General features: G+C 43.3%; 1 protein-coding gene across 1 annotated transcript; it reads right to left on the bottom strand.

The window, feature by feature from the left end:
• Window positions 1-15,320: 15,320 nt before the first annotated feature.
• On the bottom strand, window positions 15,321-18,497 carry LOC114492957 (granzyme B(G,H)-like). The gene is made up of 5 exons (XM_028507604.2): window positions 18,408-18,497; window positions 17,296-17,440; window positions 16,647-16,782; window positions 16,201-16,461; window positions 15,321-15,574 (listed from the first exon to the last, which is right to left on the bottom strand). The coding sequence occupies exons 1-5, from the start codon at window positions 18,466-18,468 to the stop codon at window positions 15,398-15,400; spliced, it is 780 nt and encodes a 259-aa protein (XP_028363405.1). The 5' UTR covers window positions 18,469-18,497; the 3' UTR covers window positions 15,321-15,397.
• Between the last annotated feature and the right edge of the window lie 3,837 nt (window positions 18,498-22,334).

Raw genomic sequence — 22,334 nt, 5'->3', positions numbered from 1 at the left:
AAGAAGTGTGTTTTAAATACTTGGGATTATATTATGTATACAATAAAATTTTCTTTTATCTTCACCCTATGACATAAGAATTTCTGCTACATTCTTATAAAGCTATTATTCACATCACTGTAGCCTCTGTTCCCTAGTTATTAAAAATTACATGTAATTAATTTTTGAAATTATTGGAAAATTTAAAAAATAACTTAATCATGGAGAAAAAAAATAAAATGACATGATTTCATATAATTCAGTGAAATCATCTTTAATGTATCGAAGTATGTACTAACATATTTTACTCTCATGCGTATCTGAATTTTTAAAAAATAAAAGGGGGTTGTGTTAAACATAAGATTATGTTATGACCTAATTAAAAATTGAGTGAGGTGGAGGAGAGCAAAGGGAGAAAAGTGGGACAATTGTAATAGAATAACAATAAAAAATGATTAAAAAATTGAGGTGAATTTTACATAACATAAAATTAATTATTTTAATGGGTACAATTCAGTGGCATTTAGTGTATTCAAAATGTTGCACAATCATCATTTGTCTCTAGTTTCAAAACTTTCTCACGACCCCAGAAGAACATTTTGCCCACGCTTACTAAGTTGTGGTCCCATTAAGTTTTGTGTACCACCAAATTAATGGGTACTTAATCACTTTCCATTCTCCCTCTTTCACCAACCTCCTCCCCAGCCGCCCCCACTCCACAAGCATCAGTCCCTGGTAACCACTAACCTTCTTTCTGTCTCTATGGATTTGCATATTCTGGATATTTCACATACAAGGAATCATGCAATATGTGACCTGTTGAGACTGTCTTCTTTCACTTAGCATAATGATTTTGAGGTTCATCCAAACTGTAGCATGTGTCAGTATTTTTATGGCTAAATAATATTCCATTGTTTGTGTGTGTATGTGTGTGTGTGTGTGTGTTTATCTCAATTTATCTATTTATCTGTCAATAGACATTTGCGTTGTTTCCACCTTTTGATCATTATGACTAACGCTTCTATAAATATTTGTGTAAAAACTTCAGCGTGGATGATATGTTTTTGTTTGTCTTGGCTGTATACCTAGGACTGAAATTGCTGGGTCATATGATGATCCTCTGGTTTAACTTTTGAGGAATCACTAGACTGTTTATTGCAGTGGTTGCACCATTTTACATTCCTACCAGCAATGTAAAAGTGCTTGTATTTTTTCCACATTCTCACCAACACTTGTTATTTTTCTCTTTTTTTATTATAGCCATGCTAGTGGGTATGGAGTGGTATCTCCTTGTGGTTTGGGTTTACATTTTCTTAACGACTAATGAAGTTTAACATCTTTTCTTGTGTTTGCTGGTCATTTGCTGGTCATTGTATATCTTCTTTGGAGAGAAGTTGACCTTTCTCACCATCTTCATTCCTGTCTCCCTCACTATTTGGACTGGTTTTTCAAGAGTTTGTCTGGGACATACCTGAACATACCCACCTTGACATGCTATGATGATTGGGCTGAAAGTGAAAGGCTGGGGAGTTCAGGGAGAATTTTCTTTCAACTTCAATGGCTAGTCAACTGGCCAAGGCAGTGTAGGAAAATTCTCCCAAAGCTGGAAGTAGTAATACTAATTTAAGGGAAAGGAAAGCTTGCTGAGGTGGTAGACATGTGGAAAAGAGTGTGAATAAGCACCTTCCTAAAAAAGAGGCTCACCTGGGAGAAGATTCATAGGAGAGACTATATTTCTTTCCAGATGTGACCAAAGTTGAGTCAAACTAAAAGATGGTGAAGGTCATTTGTGACTTGTAATTTTAAGAATCTGTGTCTTAGTAAATATAGTAGTAAATATATATTTGGAAAATAAGATATGATAATTGAGTTCATTGAACAGATGAGAAAATGATATTTAACATCTTGAAGCTGGCTAATATTTATTAATTTCTGACTGTAGATCCTCACTTCACCTTTTCAGATAGCTACTGATATTCTTTTCATTTCACAAATGAGAAAGCTAAGACCTTAAGAAGGTAAGGGACTTGTTCTATATCATTCAGCTCTTAAGAGTGTAGGGGAACAGTGATTAGAATGCAAGAATGCGATTCTATAGTCTATGATCTTATCCACAGCTCTACATCATGATTTCTTGTATTTGTTCAAAAAATTTGGGAAAAGAATTAAAGGGGTGTCGAAGAATGAAAATTTCTGTCCATATTCCCAATGTGGGACACTGGTTCTTTTAGAAGAGAAAGGTATGTCAGTGGCTACCATATTGTGATGGAAAAGTTCATTTCGATCACATATTCCCTTTGCTCTTATCCTTTATGTGCTGATGTCCTTCCCCAACATGCAGGAGGATGTCATGCTTGGCCCATGATGGGCAATCCCCTTGGACCTTAGCCTCTTAGCTATTGGAATGGTCAGGGTCATTCCCTATAGGCAATGGCAATGGTACAATAACATGGCATGCCCACACTCATACATGGCATTTGAGGCTGCTGCTATAAACCAATTTCCCTGAGCCTGACCATTCTCTTAGGTTACACCTAGACTCAGAACCTACAGGCTTAAGGGGCCAGAACATGGCTGATTTCCTTTGACCATGAGACTCAGCAGTGTTGTTGGGAAGAGATTCCTGCCTCAGTTAGGGGTCATCTCCACATTCTCATCAGGAGGCTAAAATGACAGTCAGAATATCTAGAGTGTTTACACGACATCAAAAAGAGTTTTAAGGGAGAGACCTATCAGGGAAGGAGAGCCTAGGTTATGTGTTAGAGTGGGGAAGATTGTCCTTCCAGCTGGCCTCTGTAGTAGTAAGGGTGGGGGACAGAGGGCAGGGATGGAGAGAGAAAACTGTCTGTAGGACAGATGTACATCTGTGAGATTTCCAGAGTTTTGGCATCCACTAGAACACCCTTTCATTGTTGCTATTGCTCAGCTACTAACAAAGAGCAGGGTTGAGGATAATGAATAAAACTCTGGAGTAGGTAAGTGTCTGGAGTGCTGAGTAGAGAGAAGACTACAGAGAAAGGGGGAGGAGAAGTGGGCTTGGGTGAAAACAGTGTGCCCATCCTCACCAAACTGGGATTAGGTATAACAGTAGAGACCCCTCTAAAATCAACTGGTATTGGCTGCACTTCTGGATGGGAGCAGGGCAGAATGGGGCAATGTTTTGAGTTGTGATGTGGCCTTTGATGTGACCTTGGATCACATTCAACACCCACCTCCTTAACCTCTACTCCCCACCTGAGGATCTTTATCTGCTCAGGAACTTTGCCCATCAAAGGCATTTCTTTTCCTCAAAGCATTTAGTTCCCAGAAGGCCTGAAGGTTATATCTCACCCTTCTTGAGTGAATGAATTCTTTGTCTTCCCATCTTGCTCAGAGTGTGCATTTGTTTCCATGTCTGTGGCCAATGGTTTGGTTTGGGGTAGGTGAGAAGGATGCTGCTGAATCATTTACCAAAACTGCTAATATATGACTGCAAAACTTGTGGGTGTTTCTTCCTATTTCACAGTTGAGGGCAGATGTGACAAAGTGCGTTCGGTAAATCTAATTCACACCTAGGGATACATCCTTAGCTGTCCCCCAATCTTGATATGATATCTTCTAGCTGTAGATACCCCACTGCTATTAAGTTCCTTTGTTTCTGACCAAATGCTAGGAAGCAACACTGGAACCATGTGTGAACAAAGCACAAGATCTGGATCATCCCATTCAGCCCTTCAAAATCTGCCCAGGGGAAATCAGGTATTGCAGTGTACTGCTGGGCTCCTGAGAGCATTGTGCCAGTGGAACTGTGGCAGGATGATTACTGTGATAACAACTATATTATTCTGTCTGTATTCTCTGTGCTCAATCATTTGCCAGCACCTCCAGTATGTGATTATAAACCTCTCTAGGGGTGTCCAACCTTTTGGCATCTCTGTGCCACACTGGAAGAAGAGTTGTCTTGGGTCACACATTCAATACATTGCAATACGTAATCACAAGAAAATCTTGTAATGTTTTAAGAAAATTTATGATTTTGTGTTGGGCCTCATTCACAGCCATCCTGGGCTGCATGCAGCCCGCAGGCCACAGGTTGGACACCCCTGCTCTAGACATATTTTATGTTCCTTTGTCTCAGGTTTCTACGCCTGCAGGACTGAGGACCCATCTGCTACTGGACAAAGATTCACTGATTAAGGCATTGAACTAAGCCCTGGAGGCTTCGAGGAATCAGTTTTCTGAGGCCTCCTTTGGCATCACATGCTAAGACTTTGGCTTTACAGTTACAAGCATTTTAAATGTCTACATGTGAATGCCAACTGATAAGTGGTACTGGATAATTCCTGAGGAGATAATGGGGGCCGGAATCAGTGGGATTTGCATTGGTTTGTGTTTATGACTTGGCCCCTTAGTCCCAGAAATCTCACTTTTGTCACAGTCTCACAGGGGCAGAAGGTCAGCCTTTTTTGTGTTGACCTCATAGAGATGTAACAGATAAAGGAGGAGAGTCTTAGCTTAAGAGGGTGTTCACCATAGGCTCTGCTGAGTGTTCCAGAGGAGAGGGTTTCCACGGACAAATTAACTCCCAGCCGACTCACGTAGGGGGAAGGCCAGCTGGGCAGTGAATGTGCATCCTAGCTATCTTTAAATAATTTGAGGCTGTCATTTGGGAGCTGTTTTTTTTTAAACACAAGTATAGTGTGGGAAAAGTCAGGAAAGAGGGGAAGCAAAAGCATTAATATAAATCCATACTATGCTAGGTTCCAGAACATACATAATCGACGTGTGTTATCTCATTGAATTCTCCACCTTCAGCATGGGCATTATCATTAAGCATATTTTCAAATGAAATGGACTCAGAGCTATTAAGTCATGTGCCCAAGGTCACATGGTTACAGAAATGTGTACACACACACAGAGCACATGCCTGCTAAACGACACATAGTCCTTCATACCACTCTGAGAAGTGGTGGAAGCCACAGCAGGCAGATTTTAGCTCAGCAAAGAGTGTTCTATTAGAGTTTTTTTTTGGCATGGCTGCTCAGGTAGCCCAGGGAATTGTTGCAACAGAGGCTGGGAAACCTCTGAGTCGGGGGCTCTGAAAGATCATCATGGGTGTGGGTGTAAAGTGATTTTTAAGGCCCTTGGCAGTTTTGAGACTTTATCTCTCAGTTGGAAGAGGCCTGACCTGGGAGTGGGGTTTAGGAGCCCTGGGCTCTTGGTCAGTTATTCTGTGGTTCAGTTGCTAATTTTGGGGCCTCATCTAACAGAAGATGATTGGGCTATGAGGGTTTTAAACCATTGTTAACAATAGAAACCTCCTCTTGAATGGATTATGGATATGTCAATGTAGCTTTTTGAAATCATATATCTGTATTTATACCTATATTTATAGCTTTGTATGTAGACACATGTGTACATGTTTTTATTCATAAATGTTTCATATGCTTACATGCACACATATACATATGTACATATATTTGTGTCTGCACGTGTGTGTAGTTGCATAGTTCTGCTTGTTTTGATCCCTTTGTTTTCCCTTTCCAAGCATGATCTTGGTACATCTTTGTTTTAGGATTTTCAGCACTGAAACAGAAGCTGTGTGAAGTCAGGGTTTTTCCCCTCAATACAAAAGTGGCCAAGATCATTAAGATATTCTGTTACAGAGGTCTTTGTGGGCAACAAGGTGTGAGAAGACATCTTCGAGGTGGCAGGAACCAGAAAGAGGTATTTTCCCTGATTAATAATCAGTGTGGTATTGGTGTGTGTATTTTGGTTGGGGAGTATCCATCCGCAACTGTCAGTGAACTTAACTCCAAAGCAGTATTCCAGGTGGGCATCAAGACCTTGGAAGGGACGGCTGCTGGGCCTGCCTAGCTGGACTGATCCAAGCACAAGGGGACCCAGTGTCAACATAGAGCCTCCTACCACACCCTCATGAGAGGCCAACAAGCTGAGAGCTGGATAACTTTGAGGGTCACTGTGGGCTTGGAAACAAAGGATGTAGCAGTGGCCATGATAGCCTGTGGGTTGGAGGCTGTTCTTCATTTTCTCTGGCACCATGGGAGCCTGCTGGATTGGATGTGATTTAAGGAAGATAAGGAAATGTGGCATTTCTTCCATGCCAGAGTTTATACTGAATTTTATACCCATAGGGTATCCTATATGTCATCCATAAGGAAATGGCTGCCCTGCTTGTGTTTTAACTCCCTGCACCTCCCCTGCATCCAGAGGTGGGGCTCCACTGACTACAGAGCTGGAAAGTTATTGTCGATCCTATACACTGCTGTTCTGAAGTGAAATGTGACTTTGCACGTGGAAACCGGAAGTCATAACAGAAAAGAATGTTGTTATCTTCTAAGAAGATGATTTTTATTGTGTGAATTTCCCACAGAGATTCAGGCCATTTGGACCAACCCAGACAAGGAGGGAGTCTTGGGGCAGTTCTAACAGAAGTCCTTTAGGCTATAAGTTTCATGAGGGGATGGATGGTGCCTGCCATGTAGAGTCTTGAGCCTCCAGTGCCTGGCACATAGTGGGCGCTCAATATCTGTTTGCGAATTTGTGGCAAAGTGATGCCATTCATTCCTGCTGCAAAGACTCCCTTTCTTACTCAACTTGTACCTATAGCCCAAGTGGGCAGCACAGGTCTCAGACTAGAAGCCAAATTACCATGGATGACCATGAGACCAGCTTGAAAGGGGCTGAGGCTGTGAGTGAAAGGCCCATCAGGAAAGTCTGAGCCCATGGGGCTGTGGGCTGCATGTGATGGGCTCAGCCACAGGTGGTGTGGAAAAGGGCCAAGCTGGGTCATAACACAGCAAGAGTTTGTGAGGAGATGAGGGGAGGTGAGGGTGAGCAGAAAACAGAAAACAGGGGAAATGTGTGCAGAGTGAACAGAGGCAAGCCTGGCCCACATAGCTGGTACCCAGTGACTGGTGTTCAGTAAATTAAGGAGAAATCAGTTGTTTCCATCTAGAAATGGATATTCATTATGTCCATGGCCTTCACACAGGAAGGTGTGCCATCTTTCTTAAAGAAAATGGTGAGTCACAGAAGGGGCACAGTGCAGTGTCTCATCTCATTGATCCCTTTCTCCAGGGCAGGAAGCTCAGGAGCTTGGTGTAGACCTGGAGGTGTTTGTTCCACTTTTTAAAATCATATTTTTAAATTGTTATTCTACTACAGTCATTCCAGTTTTTCCCTGGGTCCTGTTGATGGATGCAAGTGGCCTCTGGAGCCTCCTGTAGGCAGAGCGAGGAAAGACCACGCTGGTCTCCCCATGGCCTCCCTGCCTTCTCAGGTGGGTGGCCTCTTTTAGGGGGCTATATGGGGATCAAGGATAGTCCTGGGGCCCTGGCCTTGAGTGTTCATCTAGCTCTACCCAGGCCTACCCCCTGTCCACAGATCTTCTGCATGGAGGTAACTCTGGAGCTGCTTGCCTGGGCTTGTGCTGGCCCAGGCCTCACTCAGTCCTTCCCCTGTGAATCCAGGCTTAGGGCTACAAAGCCCTGATGAATGGCCCGATTTTCTTCACACAAAGGCTTAGTTTGACAACAGGTAGCCACACTAGTGACAGTCCTGAGAGGGTACCTATCTCTGTTTGCTTCTCTCAGAGGAAGGGGCTTTTTCTGAGGCAGCTGCACCAGAGAACGCAATTTCCAAGTGGAAACTTCCAGATTAGGTGGCATATTCATTTCTCATGGCCCCTGTAACAAATCATCACTAACTTGACGGCTTAAAAAGACAGAGGTCTGAAGTCTGACATCATTTTCAAGGTGCCATTCATCAGAAGTCAAGGTGTCCGCTGGGTGAATTCCCTCTGGAGGTTCTAAGGGAGGATCTGTTTCTTGCCTCTTCTAGCTTCAGGACCTAATTCCTTGGCACATGGCTCCTTTTCCCATCTTCAAAATATAGACAAATATAATTAAAGAAAATATAAAAAAGCCAAGATAATTGGCAAAAGGTAACATCCCTGATATTCACCAGCAACTTACAACCAATGATTTGGTATACAATTTAATAGGTTCTTCCCTATGCAAATATGTGTACTTAGCAAAAATAGAAATGGGAGAATTCCACACAAAGGATCACCCCTTATTTTTATTGAGATATAATCGGCTGACAGCACTATATAAGTTTTAGGTGTACAGCATAATGACTTGACTTGCAAATATTGTGAAATGATTACCACAATAGATTTCGTTAGCATCCATCATGCTACAGTGGGTTTTCCTGGTCTTTGTGGTACAGGGGGATGTTTCAGCCTCAGTCCTGTGTTCCAGGAGTTTTTAGAAGTGTCTTGTTCATGAATAGTTGTTAGCTGTTTTTCTTCTGATAGGGAGCAAAGTCGAGAATGATTTATATGGCTATCTTCACCATTGTGTTTCTCATTCTAGGATCTACCTTTACATGGGTAGATAGGGCCAGGGTCCTGTCAGGTGCTAGGCATTTATGAGGAGAAAGAAGAGGCTTAACTTATTCTTGTGAGGATCAAGGGGTGGGTGAGGGATTTCTGTCCCCTCTCTTGCTCTGTCTTTAGCCCTGGTAGACATATGTAGTACATTGCACCTATCCAGTGCAGAATATGTATTTTTATAAATGAATTGATCATTTATGGAAATGTTTGGAATGTTTTCTGGCCACAACATAATCATACAAGAAAGCAATAAAATGGTAATTAGAAAAATCCTGGTAACATTAGAAAAAAAGAAATACACTTTTAAATAACCCACCAGTCAAAAGAAAACTTAAAGAAATAGAAAATCTTTGAACTGAATAATAATAATAATAGTACTTAAAAAGGGTGGACTGCAGCTAAAGCAGGTGAGGAAAATTAAGTCTTAAAACATATATGAGAAAAACTGAAAGCATGGAGCTGATCATATAGCCCAAGAAGCTAGAAATTAATAAGTGAAATAAACTCAGTGAAGTAGCAGGAAGAAACAATAAGCGGCAACAGAATTGAATGAAAGAGGCAAACATACAACAGAGAGGTTTAATGAAGCAAAGATTAATCATTTGAAAAGGCTAATGAAATTGGAAAACCTCTTAACAAACTAATCAAGAAAAAAGAGAGAAGGTACAAATATTATTTGTTATTATCTTTTTTGTTATTAAGAACTAAAAAGTCGACTTCTGGCCAAGATGGAGGCATAGGTAGACACACTGTGCCTCCTTGCACAACCAAAATAAGGACAACAACAACTTAGAAACAAAATAACAACCAGATGTGACAGAAAATTGAACTGTATGGAAGTCTGACAACCAAGGAGTTAAAGTAGATACATTCATCCAGACCAGTGGGAGGGGTGGCTTGGGGGGCTGGGTGGAGAGGGGTCACAGCAAAGCTGTGGCTGGCAGACCCTGGGCACACAAGGTGGCAGTGGGTGGACCCAGCGAGGTGGCGTATTGTGGACAGGCACGGTGTGCAAGGTGGCTGGTAGACCAGGTGGTCCCACATTCATGCACAGATAAACCAGGCAAAACTGGGAAGTGAGACAGACCATGCAACCCAGGGTCCCAGCACAGGGAATTAAAGTCTCAAAGCACCAGTTGAAAACACCTGTGGGAGTTGAGGTACTGGGAGAAACTCCCAGCCTCACAGGAGAGTTTGTTGGAGAGATCCACAAGGTCCTAGAATGTACACAGACCCACCCACATGGGAACCAGCACCAGAAGGGCCCAATTTGCTTTTGGGAAGTGGGGAAAGTGACTGAAATCCAGCAGAGAGCAGAGCAAGTGCCATTGTTCCCTCTCAGACCCTGACCCTACATACACTGTCACAGCACAGCAACGTGGGTTACCCACCCTGGTGAACACCTAAGGCTCCCCCCGTTACTATATAACAGGTGAATGTAGACAAAAAGAAAAAGGTCTCAAATGAAAGAACAGACCAAAGCTCTGGAAAAAATACAACTAAGCAATGAAGAGATAGGCAACTTCTCTGATGTGGGATTCGAAACACTGGTAATCAGGATGCTCACAGAATTGGTTGAGTATGGTGGAAAAATAGAGGAAAAAGTGAAGGCTATGAAAAGTAAAAGAAAAGAAAATGTACAGGGCACCAACAGTGAAGGGAAGGAAACCAGGACTTAAATCAATGGTTTGAGCCAGAAGGAAGAAATAAATATTCAAATGGAACAGAATCAAGAAACAAGAATTCAAAAATATGAGGAGAGGCTTAGGAATCTTTGGGACAACTTTAATGTCCCAACATCCGAATCATAGGGGTACCAGACAGAGAAAAGGAAGAGCAAGAAATTGAAAACTTATTTGAAAAAAATAATGAAGAAGCACTTCTCCAATCTGGCAAAGGAAATAGATAAATAGATTTCCAGGAAATCCAGGAAGCTCGGAGAGTCCTAAAGAAGTCTGACCCAAGGAAGTACACACTAAGGCCCCTCATACTTACATTAGCCAAGATTAAAGATAAGGAGAATGTCTTAAAAGCAACAAGAGAAAAGGAAACAGTGACCTACAAAGCAGTTCCCATTAGACTATCAACTGATTTCTTAAAAGAAACCTTACAGGCAAGAAGGAGCTGCAAAGAAGTATTTGAAGTCACAAAAGGTAAAGACCTACATCCAAGATTACTCTACTAGCAAAGTTATCATTTAGAATGGAAGGGCAGATAAAGTGCTTCTCAGATAAGGTCAAGTTAAAGGAGTTCATCATCACCAAGCCTTTATCAAGTGAAATGTCAAAGGGACTCATCTAAGGAAAAGAAGATAAAAAATATTAACAGTAAAATGACAACAAACTCATAACTATACACAAATGAACCTAAAAAACAAAACCAAAAATGAACTAAGGAAACAACTACAATAGGAACAGAGTCACAGAAATAAAGATTATATGGATGGACATGAGTGGGGAGAGAGATGGGAATAATGGGGCAGGAAAGGTACAGGGAATAAGAAGCATAAATGGTAGGTGCAAAATAGACAGGGGGAGGTTAAGAATAGTATAGGAAATGGAGAAGCCAAAGAACTTACAAGCATGACCCATTGACATGAATTAAGGTGGAAGGAATGCTGGAGAGAGTGAGGGTATTTGGCAGAGGGGGACAGAGGGGGCAAAATTGGGACAACTGTAGTAGCATAATCAATAAAATATATTTAAAAAATTCACCTGGCTGGTGTAGCTCAGTGGATTGAGTGTGGGCCTGCAAACCAAAGTATCACCAGTTTGATTCCCAGTCAGCGCACATGCCTGGGTTGCAGGCCATGTCTCCAGTCGGGGGTGCACTAGAGGCAAACACACATTAGTGTTTCATGTTTCACTCCTCCCTTTCTCCCTCCCTTCCCTTCTCTCTAAATATAAATAAATAAAATCTTTTTAAACACTCAAAGATACAAAAATTTAAAATGCAGATGTAAAACTTGGGAACAAATTTAGTTAAAGAGTGAATCTATCTAATATATAAAGAACTCTGAAAATCTAGAAGAAAAAGACCCAAAAGCTGATAGAGGAATAGGCAAAGACCTGCACAGGTCACAGTAAAATATATTTAAAAAATAATGAAAAGAGCCTCAACTTCACCCATATTAAGAGAAATAAAAATAAATGTCAAAAATGGTATTTTTGCTGACAGGTGACCCCAAAATTCAAAAGTTAAACAGCACGCTGCCTGGATATAGCTGTTTGTGTTTGGGGGTGGTGATTGGTGCTGCAGGATATATCTTTTTTTTTATACTTTCACTTTCATTCTATCCATGTGTTTATGTCTAAGTTGGGTCTTTTGCAAACCGCACAAAATTGTCTCTTGCTTTTTAGGAAAATTCAGACTGATGATCTCTGCCTTTTAGCTGGAGTGTATAATCTGTTTGCTTTTAATGCAATCACTGAGAGGGTTGTGTTGAAGAATATCACATTGCTATTTGATTTCCATTTGTGTGATTTATTCTTTGTTCCTTTGTCCTTCTCTTCCTGCCTTCTTTTGTTGTATCTCATTTTGTCTCCTTTCCTGGCTTTAGTTATATCTCTCTATATTACTTCAATGGCTCTGGATTACAATATGCCCCCTTCACATACCAGAGTGTACTTTAAGTTCATGTATCCATCTCAAAGTAGAACATTGTAATGATGCATTTCTATGTATCCTCTCCCTGCCACCATTTATACTTAGCCACATTTTATACTTTTATTTCTCTTTTTCCCTTCTGCTTAGAATGAGGATCACTTTCCTTTGGCTAAAGAATTTATTTTAGTATTTCTTTCAGTGCAGGTATGATGGCAAGAAAGTCTGTTACCTAGCTTTTGTGTCTTTATTTCATTTTGGAACAATACTTTCACTGGACATAGAATTCCAAGTTGAGTTCCAGAAAGAGATTGCCTATTTTCCTTTCTTTGAACTGTTTAAAAGTGTCATTTCACTGTCTTCTGACTTGCATTATTTCTGGAGAAAAACTCATTTTTATTTACATTGTTGCTTCCTCTAAAGTACTGTATTATTTCTTCTGTCTACTTTCAACTTTATCTTTATCTTTGATGGTCATCCACTTGACTATTCTGTGCTTAAAAGTGGCTTTCTGCCTGGCTGGAGTAGCTCAGTGGATTGAGCGCGGGCTGCGAACCAAAGTGTCGCAGGTTCGATTCCCAGTCAGGGCATGTGCCTGGGTTGCAGGCCATGACCCCCAGAAACCACACATTGATGTTTCTCTCTCTCTCTCTTTCTCCCTCCCTTCACTCTCTAAAAAATAAATAAATAAAGTCTTAAAAAAAAAGTGGCTTTCTTTGTCCTGCCTGATGTTGACTGTGCCATCTGAAGCTGTGGATATGAAATGTAGTCTAACAATGGGGCTTTGAAAAAAAGAAACCTGTTGCTGCACTCCTTTCAAGCGAAATATATTTGTTGTTCAAATGCAGTGTTGCGTGGGGTAGGACTGGGAATAAACCCTGTTGAGTTTCACAAGTCTGCAGAGAGCGGTCCTGGCAGAAGTATGGTGGTGGGCAGGAAAGGCGGAGCCGTCTCAGTACACGCTCCTGGATTAAATGACCAAGATCTTGCACTCCTTCAGGCCTATTCCCCCACCCTAGGAGCTGGCTGTGTGGGTGTCTCCCAGTCACACTGAGACGTGACTCTTCGTGTGCATCTGGAGCAAAGAAGTGTGTGGATGTGGGTCTTGGTGAGTAGAGGCATTAGTAAGATATTTTTTAAATTTTCATCACAAAGATTTTTGAGCAGGTTTTTTCAGATGTGGGAGATAAGAAAATACTTCCACAGACAAAGGAGAGTTGAAAGAATCAGCATGTCCAAGGTGCTTACCTGCCTCTTCCCAATGTGCCCACAAGGAGACCTGAGCTCGCCAAAGAACATGTTCTGCATATTTGTAGAACGGCTGCCACAGGAGCACAGAGGCTTTCTCTCCAGCAAGGTGTCTGAACAGAAGCTCATGTCGTGTTCAGGGATGGCAGGAAGTCATTACAGGGTGGGTGTTAGAAAACATGTAAGGCCTCTAGCTGGCCAGGCTGTCGGGGCCTGGGCTCAGACCAGACTCTGTCCTAACTTGGTGGTACCTCACTCGGTCACCACACCGTCCTGGGACTTTGTCCCCCCCTTAGGTCTCAGAAAAGGATGAGGACCTCCAGAGTGGTTCTAAAGCTTGTTTCAACCATAGAATCATTTCCTGAAAACTTAGAATCATTGCCTCACACCGTGAAATCATTTCCTCATATATGTTGTACCTAAATGGGTATATGTCTGGGCAACTTTTAAAAACACTATTTTTGCTTTGCTTTTCACATTTTTCCCTTTTTGCATTTTTCAGCAGATCCTTAGTAAGTGTTAGATGCAGGGATTTTTTAATTTTTTCAGCTCCAAGTCAGTAGTTGTGTGACAAGACTGCTCTTTCCTGGTAACACACTCAAGGTCACCAAGAGATGCTGTTGCTGCGGGCTTTGTGTGTGAGTAGGTGTGAAAGGATGCTTCGGTGAACAGCTTGGTCACTTCACGTCTAGAAATGAAAGAACTAAAGTCACTTCCCAATTCCATACGCTGCTGTTCTAGAGCCACAAGTGGTAGAGTTGAAACAGGGTGTAACCGGCAATAAAGATAAAACACGCATACTTTACTCCCGTGGGCTTCCCACAGAGATCTAAGCCATGTGGATCCACATGAAGGAGGGAGAGGGATTTGGATTTGAATGAGAGTCAGCACTGTCAGTTTCACTTGGGTTCAGGTGATGGAATCTGTATTGTGTTCACTGTATATCCCCAACACCTGGCGCTTAGTTGGTGATCAATCAGCATTTATTCGTTGGTTGATGGGCAAATTTTGCTTTCCAGTGCTATTGCAGAGAGGAGCCCTTTCTGATTCAAAAGGCTGATATAGCTTATAGTGGCCAGCAAGGAGTCTGAGTCTAGAGGCCGGCAGTGACGCAGAGGAACAGGCTGAAACGGACTAAGGGTCCTGAGCAACCAGGAGGTCAGTAGGTACTGATTGCATGGGGGGACCCTGGGCTGGATGTGGGGGCTTGAGCTAGCTCTGCCCAAGTGAGAGGTGGGGCCAGGTCTTCTGGAGAGATCCCCTGCCAGCCCTGCCCTCCATGGCCCTGCATGGTGCCAACACAGGCATGGTCCCATGGTAACCCTCTGCCAGGACATAAGCTGGGTGGCAGCTCAGTGATGAGCACCTGCTGGAACCTTGGAATGCTGGGTGTCCTGTGTGGGAGGGATGTGAGGAAGTGTCGAGCTCAGATCAGTATGGACTGGAGGGGACAGGAGTGGGTGGACTCTGAGAACTCTCAGTGGTTAGCAGGGTTGAAGAAAAAGGGGCAACCAGGAGCCTGGAGACCAAGCTGGGCCATCAGCCCAGATGAGGGCAGAAAAGGGCAAGGAAAGAAATTCAGCCTAGGTGAGAATGAGGAGTTTCTCAGGCTTTGCTTCCCTCCCCTGCAAGTCCCCCAAAAGCTGCCACTGGGAGAAAATATCCTGCTCAGGAAGCTCAACATCCCCTGCCCACCAATCCTGTCTCCTCCCATGCCCCACTGTGTGGTGTGGTATGTCATTGAGCTGCAGCCCCAGGCTGTGCTTGCTGGGTGTCCAGCTGCACAGTGGTATTCCCTTCCTCTCTGCCTTGTAACAAGGGGAAGGAGATAAGACCTTCACGCTGAGCCCAGGACCCCAGAGATTCATATTTTCTCCTAATGGTGCTCAGCTCTACCCTGGCAGAAGGGCAGGCCCTGGAGGTGTGGCCCAGGAAGGAGTTGGGTAACAGCTTTGCAGGGATTTGTGGAGGTGGTGGGGCAAGGGGGAAGAGGAGGCAAGAGAACACAGCAGAATCGTGCCATTGATTGGCCTTCTAAGCACAGTGGTGGTTCCTGTGAATGAGGGTTGAAGAGTAAACAAAAATGGAGCTCTTCCCATTCTGCTGAGAGATATTTATTTATGTGGTTGCTGATACCACCCCTCCTCCCTCCCTGCAGTGTGATTTGGATTAGCTCCAGAGAAGATCATCTGGCTCCTGCAATTTGAGGCTTTTCATGGTTTTCTTTATCCAAGGCAGGAAACTTGAGAGTCTGGTGAAGATCCGAGGCGCTGTCCCATTGCGGAATCCATAGGAGACAATGCCCTGAATCCCATTGCGACACATGAGAGGGCCCCCGGAGTCCCCCTGTAGACAGAAAGAGGGAAGGACTGAGCCAGCTCTCCTGGTCCTGTCCTCCCAATTCCTCTCATAGAAGGCTGCCTGGCGTGGCCTCCATGTAGGAGATACAAGGGCATGCAGGCCCCTGGGGGCACCCCTGCCTGGGCATCATCACTGCTTCACTTCTCCCCAAGTGGCAGCTCCCTCTGTTCCCCCAGGTTCTGGGTCCCTTCCCTACATACATGTTGTGGGACTGTGGCTCTTGTCTACTGTGTAAGTACACAAAAGCGGGTGGGTGGGGCAGGCACTTAGCACAGAGGATGAGCTCATTAATCAAGGTGGGTGCCAGCTCCAAGGATTTAACTGCTGCACACGCAGGGAACAGTTTTCTAACCACTGTGCCTCTGCGTAGGCCAGAGTGTTGCAAATTCATCCTTCTGAAGGAGCACCATGTTTACATTGACACAGGCCATTGGTAGCCTCGCAGAAGCCCCATCTCACCCCAGCACTGGCTGCCCCCCTGTTTTCTTCTCAGAGAAAATGATTATAGCCTGGAGAGTGAAGGAGTCTCACACTGCCTGGCTCTCCAGGTCTCAGTTCTTCCCCAAACATCCCTTTCCCCAGAGCCAAGTGAGGCAGATTCTCAGCATCACCTGAAAAGAAGCCTTGTTTTCCGCCGGGTTCCCCACACACAGTTTAATGGTCCTGTTGTAATGACGGTTAAAGAGCTTCTCACAAACTGTATCCTTCTGCACGGTCAGCTGTACCTCCTGTAGTGTGTCTGATAATCTGCCTTGTGGGGCGACTTTTCCCCAGCCAGCCACAGTGCACTTCTGTCCTGGACACAGCCTGTTCCTGCCCCTGGGCAGGTCGAGGGATTTCACAGCGTCAGTTCGCTTGACGTTTTTCTCCAGCTGATGGGGAAGAGGCAAGATAGTCCAGGTCAGCCAGTGGTCTCTGGGCTTGGACATTGTGATGGGACACCTGAGTTACTGGGACAGGTCAGGCAGCCAGGATGGGAGGAAAGGGAGGGACAGGTCACAGTGAGGGAGAAATAATGAGAACCCAGAACTGCAAGAGCAGCAGGAGCTTATCTTACCTGCAGTAACATGATGTCATTGGAGATATCCTTAGCATTGTAGTCTGGGTGAGGGACAGCTCTTTTCACCCTGATGACCTGCTGGGTCTTCTCGGGCTTCTGGAGGTTGTGGGCCCCCAGGGTAACATTGATTGACCTGTACAGAGAGCAGAGTGGGTGTTCACGTGGAGGCATGGAGTCACAGGAGATAGAGCTCAGGAGCCTGAGAAGGGCAGGTGACAGTTGGGGCAGGGCAGGGCTGCAGCTAGGGAAAATCAAGGCCACAGGAAGGCAGGGTGACTATGCTTCTCAGGGGCACTTAGGGTAAGGCTTCTGGGAACTTTTTGTTGCCCGCAAGCCATATCATGAAATTGCTTGAGTTTTCCTTTTGACCCCAGTGCATGTGGTGATCATCCACTGCTGCTTTATTTGGCCAGTGTGGTCCCTGTCTTCTCATCTGTTTCACTGACTCTCACCTGTGATTCTCTGAGCCCAAAGCCTACCCATCCTATTTCTTAGCCTTTCATGGCTGCAGTCCTGACCCCAGAGGGCTCCTCTGATGAGCTCTGCTTGGCTTGAGACACCAGGGGCCTGGAGAGCTGCCCTGGGCTCAGCCCCTGGGATGAAGGACAGGGCTCTCAGGGGCTGTAGGTTAGCTGTTGCCCCTCACCTTCCATTGCAGTGAGCAGCTGTCAGAACAAGGTTTTTTTTCACAAGAACCCCGCCACACCTCATCTTCTGTTCACCTTGAATGTTCAGGGAGGCCATGTAGGGGCGTGAGTGGGGCTTTGCCTCATGTCCCCCGATGATCTCCCCTGAAGGAAAAATCTGTTTTGCTCTTTGTCCTCACTGAGTTTATCAGGCAGGCATCTGCTTGATGACTCAGAACTTTTGGCCACTTGGGATCCTGAGCCTGCTGAGAGCTGAAAGAGTATGGGATGGGGGGTGCTTAGCTGGAGGTGAACATACCTGTTTTAGTGAGAGTGAAGGCCCAGAAGCTCCTGGAAATTCCTCTCCTGACTTCACTTGGTTTCAAATGAGTGTCTGAGGCCCCTGTGGTGCTGTGATGTTCAGGACAGCGCCACTTTGCCATGGCCAGGACTTAAGTTTGGGAACTAGATGTTGCCAAGTGTGTCATAGCGCCTGATGTATAGTGAGTGCCCCCTGAGGGTTTGTTGGCTGCCTGCAGGGATGGCCTTCAGTGGGCCTCTGGAGAAAGGTTGGTAAGGCCAGTGCTATGGGGCTCTGGAGAGCAGAGGTGTTGCCAACCACAGTGGCTCATCCTTTAAAGAGGGAAACTGCTAAAGGCCTGGGAAGAAAAGCAGAGCTGGAGATAGGGACTTAGGGGCCTTGGGATGTAGCAAAGGCAATGGCAGTCTTTTGTGTTGGGGACAGTGACCCAGCAACTATGGGGTATGCTGAGCTCTGGGCTTCTCTCCTAAGCAGACCCTAAGGAGACCACCTGTCTCATCACAGACAAGGAAGCCTCTGCATTTTCCTACCCTTTCCCATGCACTTCTAGGAAAGTTCCACTCTCTAGGTGGAAAGGTAGGGCCTGGGGGGCAAAGGTATTGTGCCCACTGGCTTTTCTGAGAATAGCCTTCTGCCCTGTCATTTCTGCCTGTAGCTTATCGGGCATCATGCTTGGGGGTCGGAGATGGGAAGGGAGTTGGGCTCCAGAACATTCCTGGTGGATAGATGGATCAGAGATGTGCAGAAGGGACAGGAGTGTGGGACCATTGTGGACCATTGTGGACCTGGAGGATAGGGATGTTCACTTACCTGCCTCTGCCTCTGGGAGTAGGAAAAAGGCCAGCAGGTGTAGGAGCAGGAGTGGCCACATCTTCACAGGAAAGCTGTCCAGGTTGGAGCTTCTGGTGTTTTTCTGTGCTGCTTTTTAGAATCCAGAAGAGGAAGGAGGTGCAGAAGGGCTAGGTGACCTGAGTTCCCCTCTGGTTTTGTAGTGCTTCATCCTAGAAGGCTTTCTTTGAAAGCTTCTCCACCCCCATGCCTCCTGCCTGATGATGTTCTGTGGTGGTTCAGTGAGAAGGAGGAAGTGACCACATCAGGACCCACAGCTGATGAGTCAGAGCAGACACCTCATTCTAGCCCAAGGGTACAAAGTGGGGATGGTAGGATGTGGTATTGACCAGCCGAGGTACTGGAGCCCAGAAACTTGAGCCCCTAGTGACAGAACCATCAGTGCCTGATTTCCATGCTGCTAACTCCATCAGGATAATTTCTTTCACACATGTGTGTGTATGCCCTTCTCTGTGCTATGGCCAAACACATTGGAGATGTGCCTTCTTCCTTTAGAGTAGTGATTTTCAACCTTTTTCATCTTATGGCACACATAAACTAATTATTAAAATTCTGTGTCATGCTGAAAAATATGTTTTGCCCATGTGATGAAAGATAGGTATGATTTTGATGTATAAAAAAGAAAAATCATAGTCATAATTTATTATTCTTGCTCTAAAGAGATTTTTTTTAAAAATCAGGTGCCCATGCTTGTATATCAGGATTTTTGGTACAAAGAGTTAACCAATCAGATGCAAACATGTTATGCAATATGACCAATAAGATGCAATTCTATTATATGACCTACTGTATTTTTAGGACTATAAGACGCACCGAGGTTTTAGAGGAGAAAAATAGGAAAAAGGTTTGAAGCAAAAAATGTGGTAAAATATTTAATAACCTGTGACCCCACTCCACCACTGCCTCTTTCCACAGAGAGCCAGGTAAGCTACAGTCAAACTATAAGATGCACCCCCATTTCCTCCCATACCTGGCGGAGGAAAGCAGTGCGTCTTATAGTCTGAAAAATACAGATATATGTATGGTTCAACACAGGATAGTCACACTGGTTCGCTATTGTTGTGTTGGCTGTTGTCATTTTTTAATTTAACAATCTGAAAGAGAAGAGGTCAGTGACCATAACTAAATCATCAGCTATCGCATGCTTTACAAATTCTTGAGGCACACCAGCTGAAAATCACTGCTTTAGAGAGCCGACCATCTGCTGGGGGAGACGGAAACATCAGGGAGCAGACTACTGTATGGGAAGGGCCATAGCAAGGGATGAACAAGGGAGTAACAGAGCAGGGCCACCATCTATGAAACTGATATACCAACCCGGTCATCATCCTAGCTTTTTTCCTAGGGCATTTTTAACATCTCCCTTTAATTTACAAATACTCAGAGTGATATGTATATAAATCCTCACCCAAGGACATGCTTACTGATTTTAGAGAGAGGGAAAGGGAAGGAGAGAGAGAAGGAGAGAAACATTGGTGTTGAGAGAGAAACATTGATTGGTTGCCTCTCACAGGAATCCCGACTGGGGACCAAACCCTCAGTGCAGCCAGGCATGTGTGCTGACTGAGAATCAAACCCAGGACCTTTTGGTTTATGGGACAACACTCCAACCAACTGAGCCACACTGGCCAGGGTTCTTGTCAATATTTTTAACAAAAGTACTGCACTTGACATGTATTGGCCTAAAGTAATGAAACATTGAGGCCCTTGAAGTTGATTCCGCTGATTGACTTAAGCCTAGGTCATTTTTACTTTGGGTTGGCTGGGATCAATCTCATCCAAACCACATGAACTAAGACTGGAAAAGGCTGTTTCTCCAAAGGAAGTTCTGATTACTAAATCGTTGATATCACGTGAAGTGGGAAGCCATGTTCAGCCGCCAGAGCCCAATAATTGTCCTTTTAGTATGCTCTGTTCCCTCTTCAAAGAGACACACTTTTGATACAGCAGGCTTGGCACCTAATAGGCTCACACGTGCTAAGCAGATTATGCTGATGACCTCACTATACTGTAATGGATATAAGGGACCATTGTTTCTAAACAAGGTATGCCCAGTTCTGTTCAAAGATCAACTAAAGTATCTCTTAGAGGGTGGAATCTGGTAATTTAAATGTCCATCTTTACATTTTCTGTACTTTACAATTTTTCTCTGAGGAATATTATGTATCAGAATACATCATTTCAATGTAAACATCCTCCTTGTCATACCATGTACATTCCAAACCTCTTCTTTTTTGAACTCAGCTTGCTTAGTAGTAGCATTTAAAACAAATGCTTAGTAGCATTTTAAAAACAAAATTATCTTTCTAATTATAGTGGTAATATATGTTCATTTAGAAAATTTGGAAAGTCGAAAAAAATGTTACTCATTTTCCCATCTCCCACAGACAGAGTATTACTATAAGAAGTGTGTCTTAAATACTTGGGATTATATTATATATACAAGAAAATTTTCTTTTATCTTCACCCTATGGCATAAGATTTCTGCTACATTCTTATAAAGCTATTATTCATATCACTGTAGCCTCTGTTCCCTAGTTATTAAAAATTACATGTAATTAATTTTTGAAATTATTAGAAAAATTAAAAAATAATTTAATCATGGAGAAAAAATTAAAATGACCTGATTTCATATAATTCAGTGAAATCATCTTTAATGTATTGAAGTGTGTACTAACATGTTTTACTCTCATGTGTATCTGAATTTTTTAAAAATAAAAGGGGGTTGTGTTAAACATAAGATTATGTTATGACCTAATTAAAAATTGAGTGAGGTGGAGGAGAGCAAAGGGAGAAAAGTGGGACAATTGTAATAGAATAACAATGAAAAATGATTTAAAAATTGAGGTGAATTTTACGTAACATAAAATTAATTATTTAAATGGGTACAATTCAGTGGCATTTAGTGTATTCAAAATGGTGCACAATCATCATTTGTCTCTAGTTTCAAAACTTTCTCACGACCCCAGAAGAACATTTTGCCCATGCTTACTAAGTTGTGGTCCCATTAAGTTTTGTGTACCACCAAATTAATGGGTACTTAATCACTTTCCATTCTCCCTCTTTCACCAACCTCCTCCCCAGCAGCCTCCACTCCACAAGCACCAGTTCCTGGTAACCACTAACCTTCTTTCTGTCTCTATGGATTTGCATATTCTGGATATTTCACATAGAAGGAATCATGCAATATGTGACCTGTTGAGACTGGCTTCTTTCACTTAGCATAATGATTTTGAGGTTCATCCAAACTGTAGCATGTGTCAGTATTTTTATGGCTGAATAATATTCCATTGTGTGTGTGTGTGTGTGTATGTGTGTATGTGTGTGTGTGTGTTTATCTCAATTTATCTATTTATCTGTCAATAGAAATTTGCATTGTTTCCACCTTTTGATCATTATGACTAACGCTTCTATAAATATTTGTGTAAAAACTTCAGCGTGGATGATATGTTTTTGTTTGTCTTGGCTGTATACCTAGGACTGAAATTGCTGGGTCATATGATGATCCTCTGGTTTAACTTTTGAGGAATCACTAGACTGTTTATTGCAGTGGTTGCACCATTTTACATTCCTACCAGCAATGTAAAAGTGCTTGTATTTTTTCCACATTCTCACCAACACTTGTTATTTTTCTCTTTTTTTATTATAGCCATGCTAGTGGGTATGGAGTGGTATCTCCTTGTGGTTTGGGTTTACATTTTCTTAACGACTAATGAAGTTTAACATCTTTTCTTGTGTTTGCTGGTCATTTGCTGGTCATTGTATATCTTCTTTGGAGAGAAGTTGACCTTTCTCACCATCTTCATTCCTGTCTCCCTCACTATTTGGACTGGTTTTTCAAGAGTTTGTCTGGGACATACCTGAACATACCCACCTTGACATGCTATG

The sequence above is a fragment of the Phyllostomus discolor genome, chromosome 1, assembly GCF_004126475.2.
Source record: "Phyllostomus discolor isolate MPI-MPIP mPhyDis1 chromosome 1, mPhyDis1.pri.v3, whole genome shotgun sequence".
NCBI classification, from domain to species: Eukaryota; Metazoa; Chordata; class Mammalia; order Chiroptera; family Phyllostomidae; genus Phyllostomus; species Phyllostomus discolor.
This window is presented reverse-complemented; position numbering and strand designations above follow the sequence as displayed.

Excerpts from the sequence above, each read along its gene's own strand:
- LOC114492957 (XM_028507604.2), bottom strand. The coding sequence starts at position 18,468 with ATGTGGCCACTCCTGCTCCTACACCTGCTGGCCTTTTTCCTACTCCCA. Across the intron at positions 16,783-17,295 it reads GCTGCTCACTGCAATGGAAG|GTCAATCAATGTTACCCTGG; the intron begins GTGAGGGGCAAC and ends CTCTCTGTACAG. Across the intron at positions 16,462-16,646 it reads ATGACATCATGTTACTGCAG|CTGGAGAAAAACGTCAAGCG; the intron begins GTAAGATAAGCT and ends CTTCCCCATCAG.